Source organism: Sus scrofa, chromosome 3 (genome assembly GCF_054392235.1).
Source record: "Sus scrofa isolate SSC_HxYL_T2T_F1_AM1 chromosome 3, Sscrofa_HxYL_maternal_Yorkshire_Landrace_v2.0, whole genome shotgun sequence".
NCBI lineage: Eukaryota > Metazoa > Chordata > Mammalia > Artiodactyla > Suidae > Sus > Sus scrofa.
The window spans coordinates 6,636,647-6,654,727 of record NC_139385.1 but is presented as its reverse complement, the minus strand read 5'-3'; the positions used below and the strand labels follow the sequence as shown (position 1 = coordinate 6,654,727).

The window sequence follows — 18,081 nt, the reverse complement described above, 5'->3', positions numbered from 1 at the left end:
GCCTGATGCTCCAGTAAAATGCAGAAAAGAACTCTGTCTCTCTCTCTATCTTTCTGTGTGCGTGTGCGTGTGCGTGTGTGTGTGTGTGTGTGTGTGTGTGTGTGTGTCTTTTTAGAGCTGGACCCATAGCATGTGGAAGTTTCCGAGCTAGAGGTTGAATCAGAGCTACTAGCCTACACCACAATCACAACCACACCAGATGCGAGATGTGTCTGTGACCTATACCCCAGCTCGTGGCAACAGTGGATCCTTAACCCAGTGAGTGAGGCCAGGGATTGAAACCACATCCTCATGGACACTATGTCAGCTTCTTAACCCACTGAGCCACAACGAGAACTCCAAGAACTTTCTGAAAAGGCATAACCCCACAGGCACAAGGACAACCAGATGGGAGACAACAGCCACCAAACATTTGAACCTACAAGTATTTGTAGCCAAGAGCCATCAAGAGTTATCCTTAGAAAGAACCAATGCTGCTGACACCTTGATCTTGGACTTTTAGCCTCCAGAACTGCAGAAGAACCAATTTCTATGGTTGAAGCCACCCAGTCTCTAAGACTTTGCTCTGGCAGCTCTAACAAACTAATATAGATCCCTTCTCCTTCCCTCATGGGCTTGGAGCAACAGTGCCTGAGGTCACACTTAAATGTGCAATAAGTATATTTTTGTCTCTTTAATTAAATTATGGGATTCTCCTGAGTGGGAACCAGGATTTGTTCATTTCTATATTCCCGGGGCCTAAGACTGCTCTAGCTGGCATGCTGACTTGCAAGGAATGCATTAATGAAGGAGTAATCTCCATTTTGCACAACCAACTTCAAATTTTAGTTAGATGGGGAGTGCAGAGGTCACATCAGTCTATAAACAGACCAATTGATTCCTCATTAGAGGGGTCATGGGGCAGGAAGCTGTAAGCCATTAAAGTCACTGGAATAGCAAGAGTTGGGCTTTGAGCAAAGCCAGGACCACTGACACCTGGAATGGCTGGCTTTAGGTTCAGGGTCTGCTTTGGCATTTCACCTGAAGTTAGTTCAAGATAAGTCAATCCAGCAAAACTGTAAGACTTTAATACCCAGATCTTCTATCACTGCCACTTCTCTGCCAGATAAAGAGATGAAAGCTCACAAAAATGGAGATTAACCATAAGCCGGGTTTAGGGGAAAGCCCACCAATGCACCAATGTGACCATAGCATGGGAGCAGCAGGGTGGGCCCAAGAAAGGGACAATGCCGAGGAGGGGGCAGATGTCAGGGCAGGACGTACATCCAGAAATAAAAAGAAACAAGTCAACTTATGGGAATACCACAGGCACAGCCAAAAAACAAACAAAACAAAATAAAGCACTTTAGAATTACAAACTTAATACAAATTACAAACTTCATGTCACAGGGCAGCATCAGAGAGGATGAAATGGAGAAAAAGTGAAATCTCAAAAAGTATCCTCAGACCTCCAGGGACTAAGCCACTCAGAAAACTGGCTCTTCAGCAAAGTGATCTGTGGCTAAGCGGGATGCTGCCATCTCTTCTGCAGCTCAGACCTGGATCCTCATCACGAAGGCCAGTCTGTTGGTGGGTCAACACGTGCTTGGAACCATCCCCAGTCTCCTCTGAAACAACTTCCTAAATCCCCTCAATAACCCCATGAAGCAGGTGCTATTTACCACCCCTGCTGCCCAAGTGGGAAAACTGACGTTCCCCAAGGTCACCTCCCTAGGTCACCCAGTTTATAAGCGGCAGAGCTGGGTAACAAATCCAGGGGGAGAGAGCCTGCCCCTCGACCCCCTCCTCCTCCTGGAGGCACCACTCTTTATCCTCCAATCACGACACCTGTTGGGCACCCCCGCCCCCACTTCACGGGTGTGCCCACAACCCTGTACACACACCACCACACCCTCATGGGGGGTTTGCATCTTCAAACAGGACTCTGTGGAGAGGACAACTGTTGGCCTGTAGAAGTGAGTATGGAAGTAGAGACACTTCCATGTCTGAGGGCCTTTCAGCCCCATGGATGAGCACCACGCTGCAGAAGGTATCAGCCATGAGTCACAGGAGGGGAAGTGAATCCTGAATTAATCATTGTTGACTATGGTCCTGCCTCTGCATCTTTGACCCCTGATGGGATAAACCTGCTTCCTCTTAGCTTTTCATGTATCCTGGACACTGCACAGCCTAGACATGACCAGAGAAACCTGTCAGAAACTGGAACCAGAAGAGCAATTTGAAGGGAGGGCAGGAGAAAGCCCCGTGGATACAGTGGCAGCGTTTCCCCAGGGTCACGGCAGTGCACCTGCCCTGCTTCCCCAGGCTTACTTGTGACGACAGAGCATGTCTGGCTGGGGGTGTTTATATTGGTCTTTGCAAAAATGTTGAAGAGCATCCATCACCAGTCTGACATGGATGATGTAATAAAGTTTCATGACAGATGTTTGCCATGATTTTTTGAAATAGTAGATGAGCTGGAGCTGATAATGCTGATGCCCAAACCTTGGAACCAATGTTGGCCTCCTGACAACTGAAGATAATGTGTCTGTGAGAATAACGGCCGTTATTTATTGTCAGCTGACTCTCTGGGTGCCCCGGGGTCTGTGTCCTAAACACATCACACACATCCTGCTTTCAGCCTCCCTTAAGGTAGGTGCTGGCATTAGCCCCTATTTTGTAGACGGGGACTCTGAGGCACCAAATACTAAGGGACGAAGATAATTACCTTCTTCAAGGCTGTATTCATCAGTGTCAGTAGTGGAAGAAGTTCCCAGATTCCTTTCCTGGGCTGCATGTTCATCCCCCAGTCACGGGAGTGTTTGCCTCATTAGTAATTAAAGCCTGCCTCATTCTCGGGAGCATCTCCTGGGCCAAACTAAAGCCACTTCACCTGGGAGTTTGCACCTCCTGGGGGATGGGAGAGTCTGTCTATGACTCACTGATGGGGTCCAGAAGGCTGGTCCCCTGCCTCAAATTGGGATCCACTCTGTGTTACAGAGCTCAGCTCTCCCTGTGGGACTGGGCTCCACAGAGACCCCTCTTCACTCAGCTTTTCCTCCGGCCCCACCCAGAGCCTCTCCCTCCCTCCCTTCTCCTGGGAGCCCTCCCTCAGGAAAGTATTTATACAAGAACCCCCACCTCAGGTACTCTTTTCAGGAAACCTGACTAAAGCAATGGCTGAGCCCCAGATAATAGACGCACCGTGGCATTTCGCTAAGGGCCCTACCAGGGCTGACATTCAGCCCAAACTCTGTGCGCCAAGATATGAAAAGGGTGGGGGAGGGGGGCGCTTTTCCTCATTTGCCCAAAGTCACTGACTTTGCTGGAATTTAAAACCCAGGAGCTCTGGCTTCAGAACCTCCCCCCATCTCTCAGTCACAGGCTGATGCTGCCCTCATGCTAGAATAATACAAAGTCTAAAGTGGGGGGGGTGAGTGCCAGCCAGAAGGTGCCCTTGTGACCACCGCCCTCAGCAATCACAAACTTATTGAATAGTCTGTTCAAAGAACCATGTTTCTGACCACCTCTGATACTTCACACCCCCTATAGCCCCCACACACAATGACAGGTCCCCTGTGACCTCAACACCACCTCCAAGTCAGGGTGTTAATGCGGATACATCACTGCCCTCCAACCTCAGGGCCCCCAGTCCCCCCACCTGTCCCACCTGTGCCCTTAGAGACAAGGACCTGCTGTCATCTCCTTGGGTCTGGAACATTTTCAGTCCGTCTTTGGTTTTCATGATGCTCTTTCCAAGATTACAAGCCAGTTACAGACCGGGGGGAGTAGAACGTTCCTCAGGGTGGGTTTGTCGGAGTCTTTTCACAATTGCCTTCAGGTTTGTCTCCTTGGAAGGAAAAGCAACCAGGTGAGGTGACTTCTTCCCACTGCATCCTATCAGGTGAAGGGTGATCAACTCATCCTATTTCTGATGATGCTCTCTGACCCCTTGATGAAAGGGGTGTCTTCCAGGTTTCTCCTCTGAAGCTACCCCTTCCCTCTGGAATTAAGGGGTATTTTGAGCCCCAGTACTTTGAAACTATGCAAATATCCTCTTCAATTTATAATGTACCGATTTATTTACGTACATCTGTATGTACTCGTGTTCTATTTTCTCAAAATGGCTTATAATCTCTTACCATCCGTATTTATAATTATGCTCAAATTGTCTTTGCATTGGTCAGTGGAAGCCTCTCTGGCTGGCTTCCATGCCTTTTTGTCCCATCAGTGTTTACTTGTCCTTGCTTTCTAGCACAAGATGTTTCAGAGTCATCACCTACTTTCCCAGCCCTGGGATCAGCCATTCCTCTAAGGAGGCCTGGTTCTTTTCAGTTGAAAATATTATTTAATAAGCCAAGATCTAGGCACAAGCTGTGATTGTTGCTATTAGGATGTCACTGTTTCTAAGCCCTAAGAGTGGAAAGAAGTAAGTAATATATGTATTTATACCTACACACACACCTATCTATATATCTACACCTGTCATCTCTATATATCACTCATCTAACCAGCTATCATCTGTCTTCATAGAAAGGTATGGATTTACACTGATAGATTCAGTTCCAGTCTTTGACTCCCTGGGTTTATTCTGGTTTTCTCCCTTTCTGAATCAGTGACTTCCTGCTCCAACAGAGAGAATTCTAGCTTCCACCATCCTTCATGTGTTTGCTTTCTTGATCAATCCCCCTTTAAGGAGACAGTTCTCTGAACCATCCCTTCCTAAGCCTGGACACCCTCCTCACATACTTGGGATTTCCCACCCTATTTAGACTCTGGCTGCTGCTACAGGCCACCCTTCTTAGGGAGTCCTTTGGGTCCCCGCACCTGTGTCAGGCTGCCACTACAGGCCACCCTTCTTAGGGAGTCCTTTGGGTCCCCACACCTGTGCCAGGCTGCCGTCCCCATGGACACCCTCCACTCCCTCCTTGGTCTCTGACTTGGAAACTCTCTGCCCCCTTCTCTACTCCTGCCCTGCAGTGTGAGGCTGCCCACCTTTGGTGTCCCACCTCCTGGCTTTAGGACTGGATCTTCCTGAAACAGCGGGTGAGGCAGTGGAAGGAGAGGGAAGGAGAAAAAAGGGAAAGGAAGAGCCCCGTGCAGCTTCTGATACCCACTGAAACCGACCAGTGCTTGTAGCCACTCTGCCCCATCAATTGACCAATCAACTGTCTTTTATTTCATGTTCATTGTGTTAAGATAGTTGGAGCTTGAGGATGAAACACAAAGAGCTATGAAAAAATATGTGCTCTCCCCAAAAGAAAGATTTAAACTATGAATACACTGTCTAAGCAAGGGGGATTAACTCTTACTTATTGAATAAATCAAACAGAAGTTTTTGAAGACCCCACCCAACCGGTGACTGAGATGGTCAAAAGCATTTAGTCACTGGCTCTTTCGGACACATTGTAGATATTTCCCCAAAGGTGCATGAAGACATCAGATGATACTTTTGTAAAGGGATGTTTATTGACTTCATATAATATTTTAGAATATTCAAAATAAAATCTGTAACACAAATATCCACTTTGGCCACCACAATAACTCTTATTTTCATTAAAGTTTGTTCCTAGGAGAACCCAAGAAGCTGAGTCTGCATGTCTGACCCTCATTAATCACCTCTTTCAAATGACACAGTATGTAACACTCTACATAGACAGTGAGAAGCTAAGGAATGTGCAGAATCTCTAATCATCCATCGAATGCACTAGATTAAGCTTATCTTTATTTCGAGTTCTTATCACAAAGGAAATCAAGGTCTCTGGTACTCTGGGATGCAGCTTCCTTGAGGAACCAAGCCCGAGTCCTTAGGGAAAGTCAGGCTCCACTTGTGGTCCCATCTCTGGGCACAACCATTAGAACAATAGGTTTTTCTGGTTGGATAAGTCCCTGGGAGCTTATTTTCAGGGGGATCTGCAACATGTGAACAAGCAAACGAGAACCAATTAATGAAACATCACCAACAAAAGAAACAGACAAGCTGCATGATGCACACTAATTCTTGACAAACATATAAAAGCTGACTTTTAGCACCATATAGTCTTGATTTTTTAACTACTAACTCAATGTGTTTCAAAGATATAGGGAGAGTCAGACTCTCTATATTTCCTTGATTGAATTTTAATAGTTGGTGTCTTTCGGAGAACTGTTCTATATTATAAAATATATGTGGGAATTCCCATCATGGCGCAGCAGAAAAGACTCCATCCGGGAACCATGAGGTTGCAGGTTCGATCCCTGGCCTTGCTCTGTGGGTTAAGGATCTGGCATCACCGTGAGTTGTTGTGTAGGTCCAGATGCAACTCGGATCTGGTGTTGCTGTGCCTGTGGTATAGGCCGGCAGCTGTAACTCCGATTTGACCCCTAGCCTGGGAACCTCCATAGGCCGTGGGCATGGCCCTAAAAAGACCAAAAAATTAAAAATTTTTAAAAATTAAAATAAATTTTTAAAAATATGGGAATAAAGATGTTTACAGTACTTCCTTATTATCCTCTTTCAAAATTAAAAGATGTCCCCTTTTATTGTGACCTAAGTGACTTAAGAGCCGGGCATAAGTTTAAGATCCACATCATAATGATTCGACTTACATATGCCGTGAAATTATTACCAGAAGAAGTTTTGCTAACATTCATCATCTCATGTAGATAGGAAAAGGAAGAGAAAGAAAAAATATGGGGCTTTTTTGTGTATGTGAGAACTTTTCTGATCTACTCTCTTATGCTACACAGAAAAGTTAGCTCTAGTCATCATGTTATGAATTGCATTCTCGTACTTATATTTTATCTGGAAATTCCCAACTTTTTCTTATGGCCACACTCATGGCATATGGAAGGTCCCAGGCCAGGGCTCGAAACCCAGCCATAGCTGCAGCAACACGGGATACTTTAACCCACTGCCCTGGGCTGGGGATAGAACCTGCACCTCCCCAGCTATGGGAGCTGCAGCAGTCAGATTCTTTTGTTTTTTTGTTTTTTTGTTTTTTTTTTTTGTCTTTTTTTGCTATTTCTTTGGGCCGCTCCCGCGGCATATGGAGGTTCCCAGGCTCGGGGTCGAATCAGAGCTGTAGCCACCAGCCTACGCCAGAGCCACAGCAATGTGGGATCCGAGCCGCGTCTGCAACCTACACCACAGCTCACGGCAACGCCGGATTGTTAACCCACTGAGCAAGGGCAGGGACCGAACCCGCAACCTCATGGTTCCTAGTCGGATTCGCTAACCACTGCGCCACAACGGGAACTCCAGATTCTTAACCCACTGTGTCTTAGTGGGAACTTCAGAAGACATTATTCTTTGACTAGATCACACTTTTACAGACAGACCCCTCAGTTTAAAAAAAAAAAAAAACTTAAGAAAACACTATTAATGCAGATAGGTAACTGTCTGACCTGTGTTTCTTTACAAGGTTTGAAGGAGAAGTTCTGCAGGACTCTGACGAGAGCGAGTTTCATGTTCATGAGGGCAAACCTCATGCCAATGCAGTTGCGGGGTCCAGTCCCAAAGGGCAGGTAAGTGTAAGGGTTTATGGTGTCCTTGTTCTTCTTACTGAACCTGGTTGCATAACAGTACATGAAAACTAATTAATGAAACACAGAAACCTCACGAGCACCGAGTGTGAGGTGCTAAATCTTCAACCAGGCACATGAGGGGTCCGTCTGGGGGCTGGTCATTCATCCTGCGGGGGGTACGTTGCTGTGAGGAAGGGACGCTCCAGATCCTGCCCATCCCCCTCCCCCCGTGGGCGCTTTCAGCCGCACTGAGGGGATGCGATGCCTGCTGTTTAAAAGAAATGCATACACACAATGGAATACTACTCAGCCATAAAAAAGAATGACATAATGCCATTTGCCGCAACATGGATGGAACTAGAGACTCTCATACTGAGTGAAATGAGTCAGAAAGACAAAGACAAATACCGTATGATATCACTTATAACTGGAATCTAATATCTAGCACAAATGAACATCTCCACAGAAAAGAAAATCATGGACTTGGAGAATAGACTTGTGGCTGCCCAGGGAGAGAGGGAGGGAGTGGGAGGGATCAGGAGCTTGGGGTTATCAGATACAACTTGGAATAGATTTACAAGGAGATCCTGCTGAGTAGCATTGAGAACTATGTCTAGATACTCATATTGCAACAGAACAAAGGGTGGGAAAAAAATGTATACATGTAAGAATAACTTGATCCCCTTGCTGTACAGTGGGAAAAAAAAATAGTAACAAATTAAAAAAAAAACAAAAAGAAAGAAATGTAAGTGTGACCAGATCACCTTGCTGTACAGTAGAAAACTGACAGAACACTGTAAACCAGCTATAATGGAAAAAAATTAAAATCACTATACTTAAAAATATTTTTTAAATAAAAGGCAATTAGAAACAAAGCAACAACAACAAAAAAGAAATGTTGTCCTTAAACACTAAATTTCCATTCGGGGGGTGAGGGGTTCACACTCTGAAGGGCAGTTAGGAAAGGAGACTGACTGTAATGCTCTGAGAATTTAACTGTTATTTCCCCTTGTTTTCCCGTCCCCTCCCCTCTCCCTGTGTCCCTGCCCGGCTGGCTGGCTCTCTTTCTCTCTCTCCCACCCACAGAGGATGCTTTAGTCAGAATATTGACACGGACACATGAGGCGACTGTACCCAAGTGCAATCACTGACTTCCTGGTCAGCCCATACATTCCTTGATGCTTAGACCAATGTTTTATTCAAATTTGACTCCTCCATATTTGAATATATTAAGGAAAAAAATGTGGATTTGGGGAAAGCGATAATGGTGCTGTGGTTATGTCTATTTTTAAAGAGTCCCTATTTCGGAAAACATTCTGGAAGATTCGCAGACAATATGAACTAAAACGAAACAGGAATACAGAGAAAGGTAGCAGTAGCATGTGGATAAGGTGGCTAAATTGGGTTGATGATTCTTGAGCAGGGAATAGGCACAGACAAATACCTTAAAATAGTCTGTAGACTGTGCCTATAGAATAGGCTATGGCTATGTAAATATACATATATCGTATATTTTTTTAATTCTCCACAATGTTTTTTTTTTTTTTTAACATTTGGATTTCTCACTGCCTGGCCCAGCCCCTGACACATAGGGAGGCATGAACTCTCTGCTTGACATCTGGACAAATCAGACAGAAATGCAGAGTGGTCTCTGGCTTTAGGTTCCTGAGGCTCCAGGAGGGGGCGCTGCTGAGCTTGGAGGTTCCCTGGCCCAGAACACAGAGGACTGGGTTGACTCTGACTTCCTCTTTCAACAAGTGCTGTGTGTGGAGGTTGTGTCAGCACCAGGGGCCCCGTGGCTAGCACAACAAAGTCCCTGCCATCAGGGAGCTTAGAGTCGGAGGCTATAAAAGTCTAAATTGCATCTAGTGCTCTAAAAAGTTCCCTCCAAATTGTGCTCCCAACACACAAAAGGAAAGAAGCATCGACTCCTTCCAGAGTCCAAGCTGTGTCCAGACCAGACCTCAGCTCTGAATTCTCAGAAGAGGATGCTTAGCTCCTCCAAGGAGGACATCTCAGACGTCTGAGGGCAGAGGACGTCTCCGCAGAAGGTCAGCAAATACTGAGAAGAAGGAGCTGGCCCAGGACTGCAGTCACAGACAGCACCGGGGCCTGGGTGCACCTCTGTCCTCAGTGAGACTCCTTGAACCACAGGGATGAGGCCTCTCGGTCCCCAGCCTGCATCTCACAACCATGCTGGAGGAAACGGCAGATGACGTTTAAAGAAATGAAATGTGGGAGTGGTGGTGGTGGATTCGGACAGAGGAGAGGACAGACAGAAGATCTAAAAGGAAATAAAAAGCCTACCCACCACCAACAATATAGTTGTTGGGCAAATTTTTGGCATATGCATACAAACATGTATATGTAGAAGGTTGTTTAGAATGAACTGTTAAATCAAATAATCAGTATAAAGCCAAATTAATAGAAGGCCATTTGAAATAGTAAGCATCTATACAGGCCTACAAAAATATCCTTAAGGACTTAAATTGCAAATTGATGAGGCCTATCTTAAGGTATTAAGAATGCAGAGAACCATAATTTACTTTTTTCTAGTCCACCCTTTGTATAAATTTGACTCAACCAATGGAATCTTATAAAAAGAAAAATTTAACCATAAAAAGATGTACAGAGAAATGACTGCATGCGGTATCAGAATATACAAGCACCAAAGCGGATCAGGACGGGTCCCCTTCCCTGGGGTCTCGTACCTTTCAGGGCGGAACTCCTCAGGCTCTGGCCAGAGCTCCGGGGCTCTGTGAAGCGCAAAGATTGGCACCATCATCACGGTCCCTTTGGGAACGAACACGCCATGGATTTCCACATCCTTCTTACAGGACCTCTCAAGTCTAGGAGTAACTGGGAATATTCTGAGAGATTCGTTCACCACCATGTCAAGATACTCCATTTGCGCCAGACCATCGTAGGTGGGAGGTGCCTGGGTAGGAGAAATAGATCTTGATGAATTAAGACTTGGGATCAAGGGTCAACTCAGTCTATGTAGCCCTCTTCAAACGGTAGGATCTTCAGAGAAGCATATTTTTGAATTTATGGCACACCCACAGCATATGGAAGTTCCTGGGCCAGGGACTGATTCCACAGCCGCAGCAACACCAGATCCTTCACCTACGGCACTGGGCCAGGGATTGGACCGCCAAAGCAAGCTGCTGCAGTCATCAGATTCTTAACGTTCTGTACCACAGCGGGAACTCCTCCAAAGAATAATTTAAATGGGTAAAGGACTTTAGCATTTATAGACATTTTACTATTTATTCTGGCCTTTGATCTCTCAATGGCCCATTGAGATGTGTGGAGTAGGTATGACAATGGGAGACCTTTGAGACAAACCCTGAAAATAGCCTGAAATCCTACTCATTATCGTGCAGTATTTTTTCTAGGACAAAAAAAAAAAATTGTGACAAATGGACGATGAACTTTAAGTGAAATATGCCGACATCACCATTTTCTTTTTAAAAGGAAGGCGTGACATCTACGCTAAGGAAAAGGGGATCCAGGAAGTAAAAATCTCCCTCTTCAATAAATTTTTTTTAGTTTTCTTTTTTTAATTACTCAATGAATGTATGACATTTATAGTCGTACAATGATCATCACAGTCCAATTTTCTAGGATTTCCATCCCACACGCCCAGTGCATCCCCCCACCCCCCAAACTGACTCCTTTGGAGACCTTAAGTTTTTCAAAAACTGTGAGTCAGTATCTGGTCTGCAAAGAAGTGCATTCTGTCCTTTTCTCAGATTCCACATGGCAGTGAAAGCATTAATAAATTTTTAGGTTGATAAATTCTAGTCACTAATTCTCTCTCCATGCTCTATTTTTTTTCTTTCCTTTTCTTTTTAGAGCTGTACCTGTAGCATATGGAAGTTCCCAGCCTAGGGGTCGAATCAGAGCTGCAACTGCCCGCCACAGTCACAGCCACAACAACAAGCCATGTCTGCAACCTACACCATACCTCACAGCAACCCCGGGATCCCTAACTCACTGAGCGAGGCCAGGGAGCAAACCCACACCCTCATGGATACTAGTCGGGTTAGTTTCCACTGTGTCACAAGAGGAAATCCCATGATCACTAATTCTTTGGATTATACATATAAAATGTGAAACCAAATGATATAAAATCTCCATAAATAATATGGGGAGAAAAAGAGTTACTTTCTAAATCAACTGTGTAAAATAGGGGTAAGATGGGTGGTACCAGGAACAGAATTTCAGTTCCAGGGAAAGTTACAAGAGGATAAAAGTGACCCCCCATCCCCCCAGCCCCAACTCTGTGGCTGGAACACATCCCTCTTGTCCCTTCAGGTTGACTATAAGGTCTGAAAGTCCCTACAGGCAAACCCAAAGCCACTCCAGCCCCAGAGGCCAGGTCTCCTCACCCCACCAAGAATCCCAGTTTGGGCAGAGATCTGGGAACAGTGGGGGTGATATGTGAGTGTTTTAGGAACAATACTATAGACGGTGACAAGGCTCAGGAGCCAACACCCTGGCTCCCAGTTTGGCGTCTTCACCACTGGGCACAAGGCTGGTGCATGCGAGTGCTTTATCTCTCGGTAGCTCAGTTTTCTGAAATGCTGCAGGGAGATAATCAGAGTTGACACTTCCTAGGGTTGAGTGACAGAGACAGTCTCTGCTCCCCAATATCCACGTGGTCCCCCTATTTCCCAGCTCACTTGACGTTACAGGAAACCAGCTTTGCCAATGGGCTGTGAACTGAGGCGGTTATGTTGGTTCAGGAACAAATCATTTAAAAAGCCAGGGAGCAGTGCTCAAGTTCCCTATTCCCCAGACAAAGACTCGTGTCCAGATAATGCAGGTCCAGGATGCTGGGGCCTCCTAGTCTGTTTCCCTGAGTAACTGTGTGGAGCAGAGCTTCCCACTCCCGCCCTCCACTGACCATCTGTGCTGCACGTGGAGATGTGGGTCAGAGATAAACCTTTGCTATGAGAGCTCAGAGAGATGGGGGCTCATCTGTTACTGAGGCATAACCTAGCCTCTCCTGACTAATGCAGAATTTTATGAAGCTTAGATTCATTTATAAATAGAAAGTACTAGAATAGATATACATATAGGAAGCAGCAAATGTTAGCCAAGAATGTTGTTATTATAAGTAATACACTAAAAAGGGGAGAACCCAATGCTTAACTAGTGTTTGTCTCTTAGTGACCTGCTCATCTTATTGCATCAAAAGCATCCCAATACGGCGTTTACCAGTGATGACAGACCATCTCTAAACCAGGGAGGTCCTAGGATGCAGCCTTACCTTGTATTTGAAGGACCTAGGACTCTAGGCTTGTCCAAAACCACAGCCAGGACCCAAGCTCATGTCCTCTATTTCCTTTCCTATGCCCTTGTTGTCTCACGCCTCCTCCTGGTCCCAGGGTGGTAGACGGAATTAAAGGTCCCAGTTTTCCACCCCTTCCTGGGTCCACGTCCTTTGCCATCTAGCGTTTTGGCGCCCTCCTCTTCTGACTCAGGTTGACCAGGTGGCTCACTTTGAACCAGTGGGAAGTGGGCTCAGTGTGATGCTAGCAGGGTTTTGGGGACACCCACATGATTGGGGTTCTTGCTCTTGACACCTGCCACTGCCCTAGAAGCAGACGTGGGCTATGAGAGATGTGTGGAGCTGAGTCGGCCAGGCCAGCTGAGCCACGGCCAGCCCAGATGAGCAACAGTCAGACCAAAGCAAGTCCAGCCAAGTCAACAGATAACTATGCAGACACTGGAGTGATAGATGCTTCCTATCAGATGTCACTGAGGCTGTGTGGCTTTTACATGACATATCATATATGACATGCCAGTACCAGCACTTTTTTCACAGTACCTACAGATCTGTGCATAGCACTCAAGTCCTGTTTTCTTGCCTTTGTTTTGTATGCTTTAGATCCTTCTGAAACAGTGCAGGTAAAAAATGTGGGATTCCCTTTTTTTGGGCAAAAATCTCCTAAGAAGGGGTGAGCAGCCATCCTGCTTAGGATTCATCCCCTCCCCCACTCCAGGTATCACCACTCACCTTATTGGGGAAAGTCGCATCAATCTCCTCCTGCAGCTTCTGCTGGACGTCAGGGTGAGTGGCCAATTCATACACAAGGAGGGAGAGAGAACTGCTAGTGGTCTCATACCCAGCAAAAATAAAAATAACACCTTGGGCCACAAGTTCTTCATTGGACAGACCTAAAAGGAGGTGAAAGACATTTTAGGTAAAGCCTGTCAATACAGTGTCACAGTTTGGATGATGAGAAATCCAAACGAAGCTGCCAGATCTCTAGGGAACAAGTGTAAAAGCAGCTGAGAGTCATACTGGAAGTGGTTTTCACTCTCCTGTGCTCCTTAAAGAGCCAGCGAAAAGCAGCAATTGTCTTAATCCTGTTTCCCCCATACTGTTCTTGGCCTCTGACTCCCAACTATGGTGCCTCCCCCACAACACAGCTGAGTAATTTCAAGAGACAGCATTTGAGTCTAACAGACACTGCGTTATCCAGTATGTCCCTTGCAAAATCCTAAAAGGACTTCGGCTATAAGTAACACAGGGTAATATTCTCTTTCATCATCATTTAATTTATTCTAGCTAGAGGATAACTTGGTTTTTTGTCAGATGTTACAAGACTAAAGCTTCATCATAGGAAACATTAAGTGATCTTTTACGTCAATAGGTTTGTGAGAACTTAAGACAACAATATAATACAGATAAATTCTAGCTACTCAAAGTGTGGTCCATGGACCAGCAGCATCAGCGGCATCTGGGAGCTTGTTAGAAATGCAGAGTCTCACACCCCGACCTAGAACTAGGAATGTTCATGAGATGCGGTGATTTGTGTGCACAACGTAGCCCAAGAAGCAAGAGCTATACTTTGAGAGGCATCAGGTAAAAGAAGATCTGGGGCTCTAGTCTCCACATGGAGGCTCTCATCTCTGCACAGAAGCTGCAGAGATTGACAACAAGCTCGAAGAGCTGTGATTGACCCTAGTGTCATCATGACATTAAAATAGCAGAAGAAAGAATGTGTCCTCAGAAGGACACTGGCCATCACGCAATACAGAAAATGGGGGTCCAGTGAGTGGAACTGGCAGTGCTTATTCAATCATGGCCCGAATGTCATCTTCTCAGCGCCTTCCCCCGTCTTTGCTCTTCTTTATGCTCAGCAAACAGCCCTGGGATTATACATGGGTCCCCCTGTTAATTTTCTCCTAAGAGAAACCAAGCATGGTCAGATTCTAATCTCTTCGATGGGAATGGACTGTGACAGTCAGATACTGACGGCCCTCAAATCAATGTGGGACCCACCCCAACCATGTAATTCACAACAAAAACAACACAAAATGAGTGTAAGAAGCATCTGCAGGGTTCTGATTTCCCAGTGATGATTTCTGTGATACTGCTGTGGGTAATTTCTACTATCAAATTCTTTCCCCAGTTAATGTAAACCCCATGGATACTCAGAGTTTAGAGCTATGCCAGCCAGTGCAGTAGTCACAGGTGACACTTAAAAAAACACACAGGGAGTTCCCCTCGTGGCTCAGCAGGAACAAATCTGATGAGCATCTATGAGGACAAAGGTTCGATCCCTGGCCTCACTTAGTGGGTTAAGGATCCAGCATTGCCATGAGTTGTGGTGTAGGTCACACATGTGGCTCAGATCTGGTGTTGGTGTGGCTGTGATGTAGGCCAGCAGCTACAGCTCTGATTTGACCCCTAGCCTGGGAACCTCCATATGCCATGGGTGCGGCCCTAAAAAGACAAAACACACACACACACACATACACACACGTACGTATATTTTATGGCCACACCATGGCATATGGAAGTTCCCAAGCCAGGGGTTGAATCCAAGCTGCAGCTATGATGACCTACACCAAGCTGCAGCAAAGACTGATCCTTTAACATACTGTGCCGGGCCTGGGATCAAACCCCTGCCTCTGCAGCAACCCAAGCTACTGCATTCAGATTCTTAACCCGCTATGCCACAGGGGGAACGCCTACATTTATCTTCGAATTGATTAAATTAAATACAATGTAGCATGCAGTTTTCAGTGGCAGTAGCCACATGTCACGTACTCAATAGCCACATATATTTAGTGCTTCCTGTACAAAACAGTGCAGATATAGAATATTCCTTCATCACAGAAAGATGTGTTGGACCTGTGCTTACATATATAGATCAATATATTGAAGGATATTTACACATAGTTTTAGATACATTTACAGTGGGTGCAAGAGTCAGCTAATCCTTTCTTAAGCAAAATTTTTTAAAGTTCAGGAATTTTTGCGAGATGGTTGTCAAAGCATTAGTAGCTTGAAGTTAACCATAGAGGAGCATTCGTGCCATGCAATAAACTACAGATCAGGGGCTTCTTGTTTGAGAGAACCTGTTTGCTTCACTGGCGATGGGTAGACATAGAAATACCTATGTTCATCAGTCTTATGTTGGATGTTCTTAGCTTTGTCCAGTGAAAAACATTCCTAGATCCCAGGCTTTGATTTCTAAATACCACTTCTCACTAAAGGGAACCAGAACCCCTTGGAGAAATGGTTGGTTCCAGGGCTACTCAGGGGAAATAGAAGAGAAACCCGAACTGTCTTGCCTCAGAACGTGAGGAAGTTCTCTGAAAATGATGGATTAAAAGGATACCGGATACTCCGTATGCTGTAATGGTGGGGATATCTCATTATGCATTTGTCAATACCCATAGAATATACACCAAGAATGAACCATAAGGTCAATTATAGACTTTCAGTGCTAATAATGTATTAACGTATCTTCACTGATTGCAACAAGCGTACAAGTCCAGTAGTATCCTTTGATAGGCGGTGAAGCTCTGTGTTGATGGGGCAGGATGTATGTTGGAAATCTCTGTACCTTCCACTCCATTTTGTTCTGAACCTAACCCCTCTAAAAAAAAATCCTTTAAAAAAGGATTGAAGAAGAAGAAAAGAAAAAGGAATACAGGATCATACTTGAAAAAACTCCAGTGGACAAACCTGGGTGAATTTGAGAATCAAAATCCAAAATGATGTGAGAGAATAAGTTAGCTCTCCATGAGACCGTCAGGATATAAATAAATAAACCAATGAGGAAATGAGGGCGGATGGAGCACTCTTCCCTACACAAGAACATGAAGAATGATGGACTTCGAAAGCCATGGTGTTGCCACCATCACAGCAATGAAGGTTTCAGTCAAGAACCATCCAAGGATAATGAAAGTGGTAGGTGAAATGTGGAGGATTAATAGAATATTTGCAGTCTCAAAGGCTTCTCCCACAAGTTACATATTAATGACAGAGGAAAAAAAATGAAACCTTGCAGTGATTGAGCTGGTGAACACAAGCTTCCCAGGAGCTTGTGCCTCCTGATGTGATGAAGCCTTGATGCAAATTTCCAGGCAGAGGCTCTGACTCAGTGGGTCTGGAGGAGCCTGAGCGTCCACACTGGAAACAAGGGCCCCAGAGGCTCTGCTGTAGGGGATGCACAGACCAGGACTGGCTCCTGGGCCTGACCTCCTTGCTGCACTTGCCCTTCAAGCTCTGAACAAAGTTGCAGCTGCCCACTTCTAGGAAGTACCTCAGGCTACTGTTTCTCTCTGAACGTGTGACCTTCTTCAATGGGGCAGAAATGCTCATCTGCCTGGAAAAACTTCCTGCACATTTTCAGAACCACCCCTTCCTCTGGGCCTCCCCACAGGGGCCCCTCTGACACCTCCATGCTTACCTTTATGGGCGTCCATTTCTTTGGAATTCTGGGAGTTAATCATCAGCTGAAGAAGGTCCACTCGGTGCTGGAAAATAGAGAGATTTCAATGAGAGAAAAGTCACTTGCAGCGTCATAGATTAATCAGGGGGTTGTATTTATCCTCTCTCTTGAGAACATGGCCCCTTAAAGACCAGGAGTCTATGTAGTACTGCCTGAGTCCTCAGTGAACACCAACACCACGTACAAGTCTGGGAGACCATGGTATGTCTCTAGGGAAACCCAGCCATCACATTCAAGAGCCTTTTGATCCTTATTCTCCCTGAGCTTTGGCATCTCTGGCTTTTGAAACAGCTTCTTGGCCAAAGAATTGTCTACCCCCATTCCTGTCATATCTGCTTGCTCAAGAGAGTAGCCATGATATCAATCTTTTATTTCTCTCCGGCTTTCATGCTTTCTTTCTTTCTTTTCTGTTTGTTTGTCTTAGTTCTTGGTCCAGGGATTGAACGTGCACCACACCAGTGACCCAAGACACAGCAATGACAATGCTGGATCATTGACTGCCAGGCCACCAGGGAACTCCTAATTCCTAAGGAAGGGCCATATAAATGGAGCCCCTGACCTTTGCAGAGTTCACTGGCAGCTTTTGTAGAAGCATCTTCAAGCTCCTGATCCTTCCAGATCTCTACACAACCTCCAGTACCGTCCTGGGTACTCAGCCCTGTAACCCCTGACCTGCAGGCATCCCTGTGCTGGTCTCCAGACCTCACAAAGGCAAAGCTGGTTAACCAGCTTGCAGCCTCATCACCCAGAGAAGACCCCTGCCCACCCAGACTATGAGAGGCTCAAATGTACCATAGGCTACACCCCACAGGTGCCTCATGGGGCTTCCATC

At 45.6% G+C, this 18,081-nt stretch overlaps 2 protein-coding genes across 2 annotated transcripts in view; both read right to left on the bottom strand.

Annotated features, from left to right (window-relative positions):
- Positions 1-5,432: 5,432 nt before the first annotated feature.
- Positions 5,433-18,081, bottom strand: part of CYP3A46 (cytochrome P450 family 3 subfamily A member 46) — a 31,973-nt gene continuing 19,324 nt past the window's right edge. The window contains 5 exon segments of the mRNA NM_001134824.1: positions 5,433-5,892; positions 7,366-7,528; positions 10,197-10,423; positions 13,514-13,674; positions 17,208-17,274. Of these exon segments, the coding sequence (NP_001128296.1) occupies positions 5,797-5,892; positions 7,366-7,528; positions 10,197-10,423; positions 13,514-13,674; positions 17,208-17,274 (714 nt within the window). The 3' untranslated portion in view covers positions 5,433-5,796.
- The window catches only part of CYP3A22 (cytochrome P450 family 3 subfamily A member 22), a 92,461-nt gene continuing 80,063 nt past the window's right edge, over positions 5,684-18,081 (bottom strand). The window contains 1 exon segment of the mRNA NM_001195509.1: positions 5,684-5,736. The gene's annotated coding sequence lies outside the window, so the exon portion shown is untranslated.